At 45.0% G+C, this 18,030-nt stretch overlaps 1 protein-coding gene across 1 annotated transcript in view; it reads left to right on the top strand.

Moving 5' to 3' along the window:
• Positions 1-6,165: 6,165 nt before the first annotated feature.
• ash1l (ash1 (absent, small, or homeotic)-like (Drosophila)) overlaps positions 6,166-18,030 on the top strand; it is a 42,595-nt gene continuing 30,730 nt past the window's right edge. The window contains exons 1-4 of the mRNA XM_017715356.2: positions 6,166-6,316; positions 7,354-7,455; positions 11,914-12,682; positions 13,555-17,890. Of these exons, the coding sequence (XP_017570845.1) occupies positions 12,104-12,682; positions 13,555-17,890 (4,915 nt within the window). The 5' untranslated portion in view covers positions 6,166-6,316; positions 7,354-7,455; positions 11,914-12,103. The remainder of the gene's footprint in view (positions 6,317-7,353; positions 7,456-11,913; positions 12,683-13,554; positions 17,891-18,030) is intronic.

Here is an 18,030-nt window from a genome sequence, read left to right as displayed (position 1 = left end):
TTTTTCATAGCCAATAATGTTTGATGTCTCCCAAAAGACATCATAACTCTGCATAACTCGCATTGCTTTACATGTGAACAGCTGCTACTTTGGGAGACACGGACTCTGCATAAAACATGAAAGAAACAGCTTCCAAGAGCGTTTGATTTTTGGTCTTTGAAAAATCTATTGTATCCTCAGGCTGTATTCTCACTGAACGTATTGACTGATTAACTCTATTAGCTCTATTTTTGGTTTAATTTAAGTAATTGTTATAACATCCTCACAGTCAGTGACTCATAGGGCCTAGTTCAAGTAGTCTGTCCTTGATGAGCTGCTTATATTTGTCTGTTTGGCTTTGATTAGTCTTATTTTGAAGCTGATGTGCTGATCATTTCTGCAGTTTAGCTCAACAGCAGAAACCAGTGAGCTAATATGAAATACAGGACACAGCCAGCTTATACAGTATTTTTAAGGAAGTAAAACACCTTCAAACACTGTACGTCTATTGTGTGCCTACTCATGTTTTTTTACCGGTCTGTTCTCCTTCGCCTGCCTCAGCATTAGCTTTGGACATAACAATGCTTAGGACAAATCCTAGGACAGAAAAAGGAGAAGCCTAATTTTCACAAAGTGATACTTTTTAAATCACACAAACGGGGAAATTCCACCTCCACATTTAACCCATCCGTGAAGTGAAACACCACATACACACTAGTGAGCGCACACACACATACACACTAGGGGGCAGTGAGCACACTTGCCCAGAGCAGTGGGCAGCCCTGTCTACCGTGCTTGGGGAGCAATTGGGGGTTAGGTGTCTTGCTCAAGGACACCTCAGTCACCAGCAACCTTCTGGTCACAGGGCCAGTTCCCTAACCTCCAGCCCATGACTGCCCCCTTTAACATTATTCTTGAGCATCACGTCATAAGTTATGGGGAACCTCAACCCAAAATGAGTTTATAAAAATAAACAAATAGGAATCTTGGTGCTGTTTGTCTTGTATGTATACATATGTCTGTATTAGGGGTCACATATTATTTCCACAAAGGGTCAGTGTGGGTGCATGCTTTCATTGACCCCTAATTCCACTTGTTTAATCTCTTTAATCAGTCTTAAAACAATTGACCGGTTTTATTGAGGTATGCTCCAGCTTGGCTGGAATGAAAACCTACACCAACACTGGCGACCCCTGATGACCTCTGGTCTATATATATATATATAAACTTTTATTTACATTAGTAATATTGGGCATTCATTGCTGAACGCCATAGTGGCGTCCCATTCATAAACTGAACTCCACTGCTGAATAAAACAGGTATACATATCTTGCATGACGTTGGCTGGCACCACAGCAAATGACACCTGTTGGAGCTGCTTTGTTTGATGATACATTTCCCCTTTTGAAAAAGGGGGGCTTTGTGTCTCCTTTGCTTTGTTCTGCTTTGTTACAGTTAATAGCCAACAGCTCCTCAAAAACAGTCCATAGAAAAACTGAATTGGGCTAATTTGCTTCACAGGCTTTGTTGCTGAAGTAAGGTAGTAAGATACACATCATCTCCACGAGTGAAATAGAGATGTCGCTACTGATTATATAGTTATTGAGCAATGCAGTGATTATTTTGAGGACTAATCAAGTAAATTTCATAAGCCAAACTATAAAAAATAAGCTAAACTTATTAAGTAAGGTAGGATAGTTTGCTTAAAAAGGTAATAAGGTCTTTGAAAATTCTTCATATATAAATAAAACACTGCAAGACCAAAATTGTCATTACATAACTCTGTTTACTCTAGAAATCTTAACTTTATAAGCAGCCTGAGAACCACTGCTAAAGCTCTTTTGATATGTTGTTTCAGCCAAGCTAGTGATGGTTCTACACTAGGGTTCAATACTACTTATTGGCTCTACTTAAACATGGATATCTGAAGCATTTTAAAGCTTTTTCCACAAAAGGCACATAAAAGCAACTTGAGTACACAACAGCGCCCCTTGTGGAGAAACTTAAGACTGTTAAACACGACTTTATAATGACGTGTGTGTATATAGTTTTATCATTCAAATTGCAAAAGAGTTACTAAGGCAGTTCATCAAGAATGTAAATTTGTCATTATTTTTTGTGATCAGCAATAATCAAGTAATCATGATGGCCCTAATGTGAAACCAAGACTTTTCACTTTCATTTGCCTTAGTACCTTCAATTGTCCTGCAAGGTTTTGATATCACACATTTAACTCATCAAATTACATCACTAGGAGTCAAAACAATATAAAACCCACAGCACAGAAAGTTAATTCAGGAACCACAGGATAGCTTAACTGCCGTTTTTTCTCGCCAAGTATTTCTGTAATAAGAACATGATAATAATAATATTATTTAACTACAGATAATATGGAATGCTATAAAGCAGGGGTGTATAATTAAAATTCAATAAGGTCCAGTTAGAGAAAATTTCCTCAAGCAAAGGTCCGGATCTTGCATCATGATTCAGTGCCATATAACCTACTGTTTACTGAAGCTGCCTAGCAGATATATCAACATCTTATGTAGTCAACAACTGGATATCAAATCAACTAAAGTACAATTCAGTGATATTTCAGCAACATTTATTGTCCGTCTTCTCTTTTTAGAGCACATGTGCCATGTGAAATAACCTCCCTCTGACTCACTTTCTTCTCTGAGCGCTGTGTCTCGCCTCGTCCTTCCCCTGTGTGTGTATCACTCACTCCAGTCTCAGTGCTCCTCGTAATGCACAGATCTGAATGGCTGAGTGGTGTCACGTGTGATATTTACAATGCATGCGCTTGGTCTATGAGTCTCTGGCGACTAAAGCTATCATAAAGATTACAAAAGTTAGTTATCCATAGTTTATCAGTGTTAGATCCAGGTCTGAATACGACAGCGTCTGGGTTCGGACTCGGACCGCGGTCCGCCTATTAGTAACCTCTGCTGTAAAGAAATGTAAAGGAATGCCCACAATGGTTTGTAAGCTTGTCATGTGACCAGCAGTCAGGCTTTAATAGGCAAGCAAAACAAAAATGCTATTTAAAACCTAAATGCTTAAGCCTGGATTCTCTATAAACAGGCTGACGTCAACATTCTTAAAATATACATTTAGAGAAATACACTCGACAGCTGGGATATGAGTCACAGCTGCATCATGTAACATCTGCGGTTGGGTGAGGTCCTTCACTGCTTTAACTATACTACATGTCAGGCAGTTGGATGGTCGATTATTTTGAAATAAAGCCTCAAGCACAAGCAGCAGTGAGTACAAAGGCCATGCCATTTGAGATGCATTGCATGTAAAGACACATTCACCAGCAGCTAGACTTTAAGTCTGTCTTCTGATTACTGTAAAACTTAATGTGATACGCTAGGGGTGCCCAACTCCAGTCCTTTCCCTCCATTCACCTCCTGCGCAGCAGATGGGCACTCCTGTCATAAACCATTGATGAATGACCTTTGGCAGCTGTCCGCCATAGGTTATATAAAATGGGGAGATGCTTTCAATTCCGGTCCTCACATAGTCCAGCCCAAAATACTTGACTTCAAAAGTAAGTTACTATCTGATGCACTGTGATAGTGGTTCTCAAATCTGTTGTGCATTGGGAGTATGTGGACCATCTGGGGGGTCCCTGAGGACCAGTTTCAGCTCTATGGCACATACTGACTGTTATGTTGTTACACTTTTATAACATGAAATCACATATGTAGTTAAATATAAATGTTTCAACACCCCCATGGTTTTGTTGATTTGTCACGTGACAGAAATCTTCTATGGGGAACAAACTTAAATATGGCTTTTTTGGACACTTTAGCCCCTTGAGCCTTGTGGTCTGTGGTCCCCTGAGACCTCTGGCAGTCAGAGGAACCTGCCCATACAGAAATCAGATACACGGCCACGTATGGACATACATCATAAAAAGTCGGGCATCTACTTTACATTACATGTACATATATATTGTGTACAAATATGTAAGTATCAAATAATGATCATATATGCATGATATATGGATCATACATATGTCAGATAAATGGGTGAATACATATGCATAATATATAGGTTATACCTCTAGGATTGACACATGGTTGAATCCATTAAAGTGTGGTTATAATTGTTACTATTATCTGTTTGTTTTTGAACATTAAGCTATTTAAATGTGACAGGGAACAATATTTCTCATTCTGTTTTATTGATTTTATTGCATCGCTTAGAATGTGTACATTTTAGAGTTTAGTTATGTAGCTATTATACTAATTTTCACTTCATCAGAAAGCATGTTGAAGAAACAAAGATGCATTACAACCTTACACAACATGACGCTAACAAATGAGAAATATATGTGACATACAGGAGTATAAAACCAAGCACCTAGGCCTGCAGACAGCTTCTACAAATCGCTCTCAGGAGTTCAGTGAATTACAGCATGATACCATGATCGGATGCCACCTGTGCAACAAGTCCAGTCGTGAAATTTCCTCGCTACTATATATTCCACAGTCAACTGTCAGTGGCAGAGTTAAACACTACAGACCTCCAAACTTCATGTGGCCTTCAGATGAGCTCAAGAACAGAGTAGACATCTTCAGAGAACAGGTTTCCATGGCCGAGCAGATGCAGCCAAGCCTTACATCACCAAGCGCAGTGCAAAGTGTTGAATGCAATGGTGTAAAGTGCCGCCACTGGACTCTAGAGCAGTGGAGACGTGTTCTCTGGAGTGATGATTCGCGCATCTCCATCTGGCAATCCGATGGACGAGTCTGGGTTTGGCGGTTGCCAGGAGAACGGTAATTGTCTGACTGCATTGTGCCAAGTGTAAAGTTTGGTGGAGGGGGGATTATGGTGTGGGGTTGTTTATCAGGAGTTGGGTTTGGCCCCTTAGTTCCAGTGAAAGGAGCTCTTAAAGCTTCAGCACCAAGAGATTTTAGACATGTTCATGCTCCCAACTTTGTGGGAAGTTTGGGGACGGCCCCTTCCTGTTCCAATTTAATTGTTCAAATACACTTTTGGCAATATAGTGCATGTCTGAATATATGTCCCACATATGTCGATATGTCACTAATATAAGTCGGATATAAGGGAAATCCACATATCTTAACACATTAACTATTTGCTTTTGAACAATAAACTATTTAAATGTGTGAGGGAACAATATTTCTTCTTTTTTGTTTGTTTGTTTTAATGGTTTTATTACATAGCTTGTTTACATTTTACAGTTTAGTTAAAAGCTATTATACACATTTTCACTTTATTAGGAAGCATAAACAAATATGCATTAAAGCCTTATACAAATCACACTAACATGTATTAGTAATAGATAACATTTATATATGAAAACTGTTTTGTTTTCTGTTATACATTATATATATCTTTATATATGTGTGTGTGTGTGTGTGTTACACATATATAGCATTTTAATTATTATATGTCCTACATTTGAAACTGGCCATTTTCAAATAGGTTTACATACGTCACACCTGTGTCCTAATATAAGTTGGCTATAAGGGAAATCCACGTATGCTAATGTATGTCATACATTTGGAATTTATATATTTCCATATATTGGATTTCCGTTCGGGCGGACCACCACTGGATCCACCACTGATCCGACCACCCGAACAGGTAGCACGTTCAGGTGGATCAATGTGGAAAACAGTCCTGGGCTTTTGGCTCCAGCGTCCCGCCTCCTGATCGCGCGAGCCAATAGAAAAACTCGAGCGTGGAGAAAAAAACACGAGCGGAGAAAAGAGCGGCTTCGCGCAGCCTCGCGACGCCTCCGCTGCGACGTTTAGTGTCGGAGCGGTTAACGGGCAGCGCCACCAGCCCTCCTCGACCCTGCCACGGTTCCCACGGGAGTCTGGATATTTCACTGTGGGTCAACAGCGGCACGGGGCGCACGAAAACACGAGCCTCTTAACGTCCAGAGGCGGCCATCGTGCTCCGACCTCCTCCCCGCAGTGAGAAAGACGAACATAAACAAGCCGACATTTTGTCGAGGCGAGCCGCAGCTTAAAGACACCCGAGCTCGTTTCAGGCTGACGCGAAATAAAAAAACGCGGCAGAAAGTGGAAACACCAGTCGACATTGTGCCCTCCGTCCCTCCATCCCTCCCTCCTCCGCCTCCTCCTCCTCTCTACCCCTCCTCTCTGTGTCTGCCTCCCTCCCTCCCGCCCGCCCCTGACTGGGAGAATGCCCGTGCTGTACTGACAGAAACGATACGGGCTCAGCAGACATGGAGGCCCGATTAACGCCACAGGCCCGCTCGGACGCCTCTGAGCTCGAATAACGCGCTGCCCGGAGAGGGAATACAGCGGCATTTCGGGAACATTAACGGGTAATGGCTGTTCGGGCATGCACAAGAGCGAAAGGACGAAGAAACCGAGGGAGAGAAAGAGAGAGAGATCCATTTCGGGTTTCTGTTGATTCAACGCAGCCGCCATTTTGTTGACAGTTGGTGTTTTTTAATAACCTGAGCGGGGCTTTATCCAAACAGCCCTCGATGGTCGTTCCGCTCTTGTTCACGCCTCGGGAGACGCCAGCGTTTTATTACTGCCCGTTTTATCGGCCTCCTGGGTGTGAAGGAGCACTTTGGCTAAGCTAACGTTAGTCGAGTCCCACCACAGTGGGCGCCTCGTTTAGCTAACCTACGTACGTGCGGACCGCTCGCAGTTAGCCAGCTAACGTTAGCCGTACCAGCGGTGTGAGCCACTGACAGGACACGGCGCCCCAGCTTCGCCCGAATGTCCATTCCTAGCAGGCTGGACGTTAGATTTATCACTTTATTTCAGCTGTAAACTGAATTCCGCTGTCCGAGTGGCTGTCGTATTCACGGGCTACAGCCACGTTGCTGGAAAGCCACCTTACCCTCACAAGCCAAGCCTGAAAATGAGAGCTAGCTCGCCTGTAACGTAGCGTTAATAGGAGCTACATAGAAAGTAGCCGAGGGTTATTCGTGCTGCCCACTTCGCTGCAAATTCAACGTTGTCTGTGCACAATGCATGAATTTCAGTCCAGCGTAAGACAAACAGAGGCAGAAGGCATGGTTCGCACTGCTGCGTATCACTTGCCATGTTTTCGTTGGCGGCAGTTTAACGTTGGTGTATGTTCCCAAGCAGCATCGGACTCTGTCTACTAACTGGTTGTTTAGGATAACGGTCCGTATTCCTGTATAATGGGACTCAGGCTGGGCTCCCTGGATGGTGGCTGTCCAGTCGTCTTGGGCTCGTAAGACAAGACGAGTGGAAATGAACAGGCTCTGTTTCCAGACTCAAGAAGAGTTTTGTCTTATTCGTGGTTGCTGGGGGTTTGTTTTTCTGCACGTTTTTTTATACTTTTTCCCTTTCTGTCTTATTTTTCTCGGAACGTCTGCAGTTTCAACACAGATTCCCTGAAGGAAGCATGTTGGTCCGCCCGGAGAGTGGATTTTGATCCGGAGTAACGTTATGTGATCGCCGTTTTAGACCGTTAATCACGGTGAGTTGTGTTTTCCTACGTTGCCTTTTGCTGTAAAGCTCTGAAAGGTTGCGGGAGGTAAAGCTACATTCGATGTCAGGGAATGTCAATACGGAACGCAGTCAGGATTTAGGATCCACATGTTTGTGTTTGTATTTCTTTTTTTATGACTTCCTCGGCTCCTGCCAGAACTAACGATGGAAGTTAGCAGCTAGTCTCTCATTACTGCAGAAAAGAAGGTGTAGCCAAATTGCACAGCTTGCTGTTTTCATTCTTGAAGTCTGTATTCAAGATCCAAGACTTTTTATTAGTCATTTGTAACAAGTAGGCTGTGTTGGAATTCAGACTGGCAGCTCTCTTCAGTTAACAGAGAATATGAGCCGTGCTAAAAGTTCTCTGGGGACAGATGCCTGTTTTTTTTTGTTAGCTGCACTTTAGAGGTAGATATTCACCATGCTTTAAACTTGCTGCGAAAATCCCTGCTACTGTGAGGTTCTGTGGGGCTCGTAATGTTCAGCCTTGTTTGTTTACACAGTGGTTTAAGTAGCTTATTTACCAGCGATTTGAAACTGTTTTATTGACAGGCAAGGAAGTTGAAAGGAACTTGGAAAGTGTTAAACAATCGTGTGATTGTGCACCTGTCAGTGGTTTGGTGCCTCTGTAGTAGAACAAGTCAACCTGGAGCAACCTCAGTTATAGTATGGGTCATTGCACGTGCACACTTGCCCCAGCCCTGTGTTGGCTGGTTTGCATGCGAGCTGAGAGCAGCTTTTCCTGACTGACCGCTCAGCAGCTGATAAGGGAGAGTCTGTCTGGAACCTCTAAGCCACCCCTGACCTCTGACCTGAAGCGAGGTTATTTGCTGCCAAGGAAGCAGGAATTCCCACCATCTACGCTAGCGGCTCTGCCTAGTCTCCTCGAGCAGATAAAGACATGTTTTCAGTTTAGATCTCAAGTTAGTCTGGTCTCAAATGGATTGCTGATTGCCTCATTATTATTTAAAAAGAGCGGCCTTACCTTTGGAACAAGTTGCAGAAAATGCATGCGTCAGCTTTGTCCAGCAGTAGTACTCTGTACATTGTTCGCTTTAAAGTGGGTTCACTTCACTGACTGCAGCTAAGTGACATACTCCGCCAAAACGTTCTCAGAGTAATGAGAAATGATGAGGATGACATCTGTCCTTGTTTTTGGTTGCGTGTAAGCATAGCCTAGTAAGCCGTTAAGGTTGCCCTCATATCAAAAGAACCAAAAAAATCAGTTTCAGCATTTACGCTGCGCAAAAGACCGAGTAATAGGTAGAGGTAGTTGGAGAAGGAAAGTGGCACGAAGTTGTTAACTGCGTCTCCTCTGCAGTGTATTCAGTGGCCTTTTTTTCCTCCATCATTTTCTCAGTGCCATCTGGTCACCTCCAGCCTCACAGTATGTTGATGAATTCCTGGATCTGCAGCTCCTCCTGTGTGTCTCAACCTTCAGCATGTTTTGTTTTAGATCTCGCTCCTTATGGCATTCACAGTGGAAACAAGTGCATGTGGTCCATAGTGGAAGATAGTCTGTCAAATTAAAAAGTCCTTTATTTGTTCGCCGTCACAGCAAGGCCAGCTGCAGAAGTTGCAGGGAGGAGAGGGGACTAATGCAGCGAAAGCCAGGTTCCACTTAAAGCGAATGTGAGAAAAATTACAGAATGGCTTTCCTTCGTTATAGTCTTGGCTACAATGAATAAAACATTGCTCTTATTAGAACATAGTAGGATCTCTCATGTTATTGTCACATTCCATAGAGAGTGTGTTGTTAAACTTATGTTCCTCCTCGACTACCGAAGAGGAGAAAAACTACAGTGACTCACATTCTGATGCATCCTGTTACGAGTGTTTGTTTGCAGATGTTCTCCAGTATGTAGGTTTGCTCCTGCTTTTCCTCTTTGTAAACAAGGGAGCATATGAAGGTGAAAGAATAACACAACAAATAAGTTTGTAAGACCCTGAACACTTAGGAAATAGTGAAGTGATTGTCACTGAGGGAGGGACGGACAGAGGAAAGCGAAGTAGGGAGGGAGCGCTGGAGAAAATGTGTTTTCGATTAGCAGGAACACAGCGACTCTAGTTTGACCGCGGTACTGTGAGCTTTCCAAGTGAGTAAGAGACGGAGGAAAAGAAGAGGGAGGACGGGAAGGTAGTATTGTGAGGGGGGAATGTTGTTAAAGGGAAAGAGGGATGATGTGATTGTGGCGGGCGGTATGTGAAACGGGGGATCATTGAGAGAAAAACGGGCTTGGGTTTTTAGAGATACGGACTGAGTAATCGTAGTAAACATAGAAATGTGGGCGTGGGGAAAGTCAGGCAAGACTCCAAGTTCTGGACCACAGTTTATAGTGGCAACGATCCTGCAGAAAGTAATTTCCCTGCACAGAATGCAGTCACTAATGAAAGTACATTTTTCCGTCAGATTTCACATAGAGCTTTCCTTCTGCCCGGATCAGTAAACAGCCATGCTCACAGGCGTACGATTTAGATGATCCAAGCGCTCTTAATAGACTCTTTGCACTGCCGTTAAGCTGTTGGTCTCAGTGGGGCATGAAGAAACCGTCTGCATGCCTCTTCTCTCTTCTTGTGCCTTTCTCTCTCTCTCTCTCTTTTGCTCTCTCGTTTTGATTGGCTGTCGCAGAGGGCTGGAGAACGCGGCCAGATCCTCTGACTCCCAGAGGGCCGTATGTGCTTAGGTCACAGCTCCGACTCGCCTCTCAATGACTTCACCCACAGAAAGCACCTGCTCTGGGCAAGCCCTGTGCTAAATCACTCCGAAGCTGGAGAGTTAGGGAGAGCATGAAGCTAAGCTAAATGCACTAATGCAGATTTGCTAACCTGACATTGCAGGTGGGTGCTATGGCTGAATGTCTCATAATATTTGAGGACATTTCCACAGTGCGCACTTGATTCTTTTGATGTTTAACAATTTAGAATGGATACAGTTCAATTATTTCTCTTTATTTGCACTTTAGTTTCACTCTTGACACATGCAATCTCGTAACAATGTGACAAATTACCATATCAGCACGTTTCTAGAAAATAATGTTTTGCTCTGAAAGTAGAAGTTACAGCAGATTCTGTTGAAGCAAATGTAATTTTGCTTGTGGTATTTTTCTGACAAAAGCTAGTGTCTATGCTGTCCAAGCACCCACATTCAGATGTTTGGCCCTCTTTTCTGAAGTCACTTTTGGGATTATATGTTATTGAAAACCCAAATATTGACCTCAGAATTCAAAATTGTACTGAGCCTGGAAATATGTGTGTTGTTACAGCCTTACTAACTGACATGCAGACAGTCTAAAAGTTTGGTTTTGTGCTGGCAGATGTTTAGTCATAATTTGCTCTAATCTACCATGTGGGCTGTTAACTGTTTGGCCGATCTGAAAAGTGCTGGAAGTGTACTAAATGGAATGATGTGATTTAATCAGAAAATAAATGGTCACTAGCATTCTGCTTAGAGGATCAGGTCAAGTTACAGCATTGTCTAAGAATGAAGTACAATTGTGTAGTTGTCCTCATTGGTGCATTTTACCAAAACGACAATTTGTAGTGCCTGGCTTGCCCTCATTACCAAGCAAATCTGGCTAGCGACAGTGGAACCAGGCTAATGAGCTGCCAATCCTCTGGCTTTGTTAATAAACACTGGAAGCTGATGCATAAAATATGTGAGTTACAATGGGAAGAATGATCTTCTGTGTTTGAGTGTGGTTTGGAGGGTGAGGGCAATCTAGGCATTGGCTATTTTAACAAAGTTGGCAGTTATTCAGAAAGTTTGTCTCAGTGTTGCACCCAGCACCTGAAATCAGTGTGATCGCGAGCATCCAGGCCACCAGAAATTGCTAAAGGGCAGGCTATTATGAGAGCTGTTTAGTTTTTTAGGGTTTCTATGTTTCCTTTTCCATGAGATTTGCCTTTGACCCTGTGCATTATTGTGCTCACTGGGACAGTCATCCTCATTCAGGGATCAGTTTTGGGGTTGCTGTTATAGTAGGGGTTAATATGGGTCTCCCTTTGCAAGGTGGCTTCTTTGCTTCTTTTGCACAGTCCCTGTAAATCAGTGTTGCTGCACATTGGATCTGCTGTGGTTGCATAACTTAAATACTGTTTGGGACAATTTGCCTATAATTTGGATTCAGATTACCTGATAATTATTTAAATAAATTGATTATTGGCTCACTTTTATCTATACTCTAAAATGAAATGAAAAATGTTGAATATGTTCTTCTGAGAGCAAAGTCTATATGGCAAACACTCAGTGTAGCAATGAGCTCAAGAATATATAGCTTATGAGACCGTAGGTGGCCCATCTTTCATCACAAATTGTAGAAATTTATGGTTACTCATGTTTGTATGAGCAAGCAGCTGAGCTGATTACTTGATCTTTAGACTTTGGTTAATTTTGTCCAGTGAAAATGAGTGTCCTTTTGAATTCACTACTCTGTCTTCATTTCTCCAGTTTGAAGGCGAAGAGGGCTGGCCAGCCAGGAAAGGACGACATTGCTGCAACCCAACAAGGATTTCTTCTCAACTATTATTATACCCCCCTTCCCCTTCCCCACCACCCCTTTTTTCCCCATCCTACTGGACTTTTAAACCCAACTGTATAACCCGTGAGCACATCCTGTCTTGCTCAACCTTCCCTGCAAATGGATCAGAGGACACAGGGGGGGCCCACCACGCCACCCCCTCTCCCTGCAAATGCTGTGCCGGTAGAGCGTGAGAAGGAGGGAGTAGGCGGTCAGAAAGAGGATGAGGAAGACAAGAGGAAGCGTGAGAAGGAGAGAGAAGGGGTGCCGGCCAGCCTCTGCAGCCCTGAGAGTGGCCCTGGTGATCAGCAGCAGCAACAGCAGTCTCCACAGTTCTCTGTCAAAGAGACTAGCTACTCAGAGGGCAATGTCAAGCTTAAGATAGGACTACAGGCCAAACGAATGAAAAAGCCCCCTAAAATCCTAGAGAACTATGTATGCCGGCCAGCCTTTCGAGCCACACCTAGGCAAGGGGCCAGAGGAGGGGGACGTGGCAGTCGTCGGGGAGGATCCAGCGATGGCAGTGGCAACACCCCTAGTCCACCTCATATTAAAGAAGCAGAGAAGGGCCCCACCATTAACCAAGGAGCGCCACAGTCATCAGGTGTTCCAGCTGCTACCGCACCCACACCTTCTCTTTCTCCTCCCAGTTCTACCAGCACTACCCTTCCTATGAATGGGAGTACGCCAGCTAAAAGGGTAAGTGGGCTCACTGTGTCATCCCAGAGTGGGATTTTAATCATGGAGTGGGAAGTGGAAAAGAGCTGTTTATTGGTTCTCTAAGGAAATTTAAAATAAAGAGACTGGAAGGAGTTATGTAACAAGAGTTCTGCTACAGGCTCTGCTTAACAGAGCCAGACCAGCATTTAGGAGAGGATGTGTTGAACTGTTCAATTTTCCTGGCTGATATGTATTTCAAAAACTATTTTATTTTGAGATCTCAGATGTTTTCACCCCCCCAAATCTCTTGACTAATGTTTTTTATAGTGTCTGTGTCTTGTTTCTCTCTCTCTCTCTCTCTCTCTTTCTCTTTCTCTTCTTTTTTCTGTCTCTTTAGTCTCTTTGCGCTCTTTTGTATAGATATCTTCTTCCTGCTTTTTTTCTCAAATATATGTATTTAAGTACTTTTTTTCTCAATAGGTAATTAATGCTCACAGTGATGTATTCTTTACTTTTCTGTCTATATTCTCTGTCTCTCTTAGTTTTGTCAGTGCTACTGAGGTTTCCTTTGAGATCTCCCTCCTACTTTCCACATATCTATCTTGCTGTTCCCTGGACTTCATATGTATTATTAGGCTGAATTTTTTTCCTTCTCTGGGTGAAAAACACAAGGACTAGTTAGTAGTTAATCCTCACTGGATAGGAAGTATGCTGATAGTAACTGACATTTAATTGACAATTTTAGCCTGAAGTTTGGCCAAGAGGATTTCTTCTATTTCTTTGTCTTTTTAAATAATTACCAAATAATAACAGAGTAATAGTTATGATGTATGGTGATCTCCATCATGCAATAATGCACTGTTGTGCTGCCTGCTGCACATCATTCATTTGTGTTTTTTTTTCTAAACTAGGGTCCACCAAAGCTGGCCTGCAAGTCAGAGGGAAAGGCAGATGTGAAATCTATTGCACCTTCAGAGAGACCCCTTAATTTGCACCGCTCTGTAACAGACAGCAAATCACACTCCTCTGGTAAGAAGAGCCTTGTACCCCAAACCAATCCTGCAACCCCTTCTCCACCAGCTCCTACACCCACTGCAACTACTCCACAGGACCCCAAGATGGATAGCGTCACGAAAAGCCCTCAGTACACTTACACAGATAACCAGAAGGAACAAGAAAGAGGAGCTCAGAACTGGGGTACACCTACAGTCACTGAGAAACTTGCGCAGCTCATAGCCACTTGCCCACCTTCTAAGTGTCCTAAGCCCAAAGCCCGTAAAGTGTCCCCAGTTCCAACACACAGTAGCTCTCCCCCATTAATATCCAATTTGCAGCGGCCTGAGCGGAACAGGAATACATATTCCAGAGCGGTTCACCTCGCTCCTCCCCCACCTGTCTCACGGCCACCAGGCCGTCCATATGGCTCACGAAACAAAGATAGTATCCTGGAGAAATTATCTAGCATACCCAGAAAAGAGGAAACTGATGGACTTTCAAAGGGGATTACAAGCAACAGCAGCCCCACCACCATTCCAGCAGTATCATACAGCAACAACCGCTTTGCAAGCACCACAAATGATAGCAACGACAACAATAACAGTAATGGAGTGAAATCACAGTCCCGTCTTGGGCACTGCCCTGCTCATTCCTGCACACCTCTTTTGTCCTCTTCATCGTCCTTGGAGAGAATAGGGAGTGTGAGTAACCACCAAGGAATGCCTATGTCCCTTGGTTCTCGATTCAGAGCAAGCCCCTCACAAACAGAGGAGAACACTGAGAGAGAGAAAGAGTGGGACAAAGACATTGATAACCCCAGAGACTTAAGCAAAGGTTCTTCCCCAATAGTGTCAGGGAAGCAAGACACTAAAGAGAAATTGCCTGCATTGATACCTCGAGGTGAAAGGGGAAAGAGCTTAAGTCCAGCCAAAAGAAGTCCTGCTCAGGAATGTTGTGCTAGTGGGGAACCTAGCCCTGCCGAATCCACCAAACATGCTGCTTCTCCTTCTAACCCTTCTGGTACTAGCAGCAGCCCAGCGCCACCTTGTGATGATCCTGAGCCTGCATCTCCTGCATCACCAGCAGAACAGGACTCAAAGCCCTTAAAAAAGCGACGAGGTCGACGACCTCGCTGGACTAAGGTGGTCAGTCGCACACAAAAGACAATGCAAGATATTGCTTCTAGTCAGCCCAAATCCATCTCACCACTGGATGCAGGTCTTGCTTCTTCGACACCCATCCGCAGGCCTGTGGGAAGGCCTCCCAATGCTAATCGTGTACCCCCTGTTGTCTCAGAACTTTTTGCAGCACCACCCAAGAAAAGGGGCCGCCCTAAGTCCAAAATGCCAAGGCTTGATGCACCTGCACGTGGTCGCCCGCCTCTTAAGGCAGCTCCCTCAAAAGTCTATTCCATGCTTAAGTCCAAAGAGGAACAGGATCCCCCTGTCTTGCACCCAGAGGTGGACCTGAACCCTCCTAAACCCATGCCAAGGAAACGAGGAAGACCGAAACGCTTGCCTCCAACCCTGCCACAGGAAACCCAGCCACCAACTCTAGCTCCAGAGTCAGGGGATGCTGCAACAGGTGACAAGGGCTTTCGCAACAAGGGCAATGGACAGCTCATAATGAAAACCATTATAGGCAAGATCAACAAGATGAAGACGATAAAGCGAAAACGGTTCCTTAGCCAGATCCTGTTGGGATCTGGTTCAGCAGCTGATCAAGATATCACTAAGAACACAGGCATGCCAGGAACAGTGGCTTCTGCGACACAGTCTCTCTCAACACTTGCTGCAACATTTGGTGGAAAACTGGGACCTCAGATCAATGTAAGCAAAAAGGGGACTATATATATGGGTAAAAGAAGGGGTCGCAAGCCAAAAACTCCATCCACCCCATTGCCAGGTGCTCCCACACCTCCACCTGAACCTTTCTTGACCCCAAACACTTCCTCCCCGCACCACTCACACCAGGCTTCTCAGGCTTCACAAAATCAGCAGCATCAGATGCCCCCTTCTGATATCTTCCCGTCTCCATCACTTTCTCAGTCCAGTGGAGGCCAAAGCCCCATCAGTGATGCTAGCTTTGTTGAGCCAGGCTCAGTGCACTTCATGTCCCACCCACACTGTAGCCACTCCCATCAGAGCCACCACTCATTTTCTTTTACCCCACCAACTTTTTCAGCACCATCCCCTCGTACCCTGGGAGGTACCACCTCTGCACACTCCTCTCAAAAGAAGCCTTCTTGCAGAGGCCATCACCATCACCACCACCACTACCGGCAGCACTACCATTATCGTAAGCTCTCACCTCCCAGGCCACTCTTACCCACATCCCCTGCACCACTTAGTGAGTTGAAGGAAGCTACACCTTCCCCTGTCAGTGAGTCACACAGTGAGGAAACCGTGCCAAGTGACAGTGGCATTGGAACAGATAACAACAGCACTTCAGATCGTGGAGAGAAGGCTGGGAGTGCCAGTGGATTAACTGGGGTGGGAGTCCCACAGGGTATAACTAGTGGCCTATTGATACCTGGCTTGATGGGTTCATCAGTGGGTGTTGGAGTAGGACTTAATCCAAGAGGTAGTAGGAGACATTCATCGTCAATTCTTCTTGATCGACCCTCACCCACACCGTCCCCACTTGGAACAAGGTCATCACCTGACCCACGCCGGCCACACCCAGTGGCTGCTCCCTCAGCGCTAGTTGGGCACAAAGAGAAGCACAAGCATAAATGCAAACGCCGCGGACATGGCTGCCCCGGCTATGACAAGCTGAAAAGACAAAAACGCAAACGCAAGAAGAAGTACTTGCAGCTGCGTTCACGGAGACAGGATCCTGACTTCTTAGCTGAGCTTGATGAGATTTGTGTCCAGCTTAGTGAAATACGAATTTCTCACCGCACACCTGCCCTTCGCTTGGGCAGCAGCTTGGGTCTGGGTGCAGGCCCAGCTGGCACAAGTCGTGGGGCTGGCTTGGCTAGTGCCAGAGCAGGCAGTAGCATTGGTAGTGGAACCAACCCCCCACCTCATCATTATCTACATAGAGACCTTCTGCCCACCATCTTTAGGATCAACTTCAGTGGGTACTATTCTCCCCACCCAGCCTACCCTTGTGATTCTCTGCACTATGTCCGTAAGCCCGATCTCAAGAAAAAACGTGGAAGGCCCCCAAAGCTGCGAGAGTCAATGTCAGAGGTGCCTTTTGTTCCTGGGCTAGGTTTCCCCCTTTCCAGTGGAGGGTTCTATCACCCTTCTTATGGTGTACCATATTCCTCTGCCCCTCTTGGGCTTGGTTATTATCGGGGCTATCCTCCAGCCAGTGCACTATACCCTCACCCTCACCATCAGGCTCCTCATTCAGGCCCATCCCACCATGGGCACCATTCTCCTTCCTTCCCACCTCCCCCTCCTTCATATGTTCATCACCATCACCCTTCCCACCTTCTACTTAATCCTTCTAAGTTTCACAAAAAGAAGCATAAGCTTCTAAGACAAGAGTATCTAGGTGGGGGCCGTTCACCAGTGCTGTACCCAGCTATGTCCTCTGAACTGTCATTTGGTTGGCACCACAAACACAAGCACAGACATAAGCACCGTGACCGCTGTGGAGATGAAGAGGGTGACGAAGGTGCAGGAGCTGGAGGTGGTGGTGGAGGAAGAAACGGAGGTGAGAACATTGGGACAGGACGAGGGGACAGAGGGAGAAGAGCAGGGAGTCTGGAATCTCTCCAGCGGTGTGGATATGGTCGAGATGGCTCAGCTGATTCCAGTGCTAACAAGCAGGCAGCTGCCACATCTGGCAACTCCCCCTCTTCTTCTTCATCCTCTTCAGCAGAAAGGTACAAGCGTAAAGAAGCCTCTATGTCCTGTCTGGGGCCTTCACGGCTGTCTTTGGGCCGTGGGAGTCGGGGACATCACCCTGTTGACTCCTGGTTCAGGATGGGCAGCTCTGATGTTGATTACTCCAAGCTGTCCCGCAACCAGATCCTTGGCCAGGGTGCATTCTCTGATGGACATGTGGAGGACCCTACAGGCTGCTCAGACAGCGAGGAGGAAGATCCCACTTCAGCTAATGAGGAAGAAGATTTGGGGTCCCACCACACCAACCTGTTTGCTTCTGCCCTCACTCGGACTTCCTTTAAGGGCAATCGAGGCAGGAAAGGTGGGAACTCTGAGGGCTCAAGCCTGATTCGGTTGGACAGGTCACAGAGAAAGGATCGCTCCACATCTGCAGAGAGGAGAGAGTCTGGTGAGTGAGTTTAATGGATTACTGCCAATGTTAAACCACCAGTTCAATAATGATTAATCTCCTTCAGGTAATTTGTCTATAATAAGATGATAACCAAGTGTCGAATGCTGTATCTTACCTAATTTTATGTTAACTTGCTT

This window comes from Pygocentrus nattereri, chromosome 1, assembly GCF_015220715.1.
Source record: "Pygocentrus nattereri isolate fPygNat1 chromosome 1, fPygNat1.pri, whole genome shotgun sequence".
Lineage (NCBI taxonomy): Eukaryota > Metazoa > Chordata > Actinopteri > Characiformes > Serrasalmidae > Pygocentrus > Pygocentrus nattereri.
Note: the sequence above shows the minus strand (reverse complement) of the source record. Positions and strands in the feature narration are given on the sequence as shown.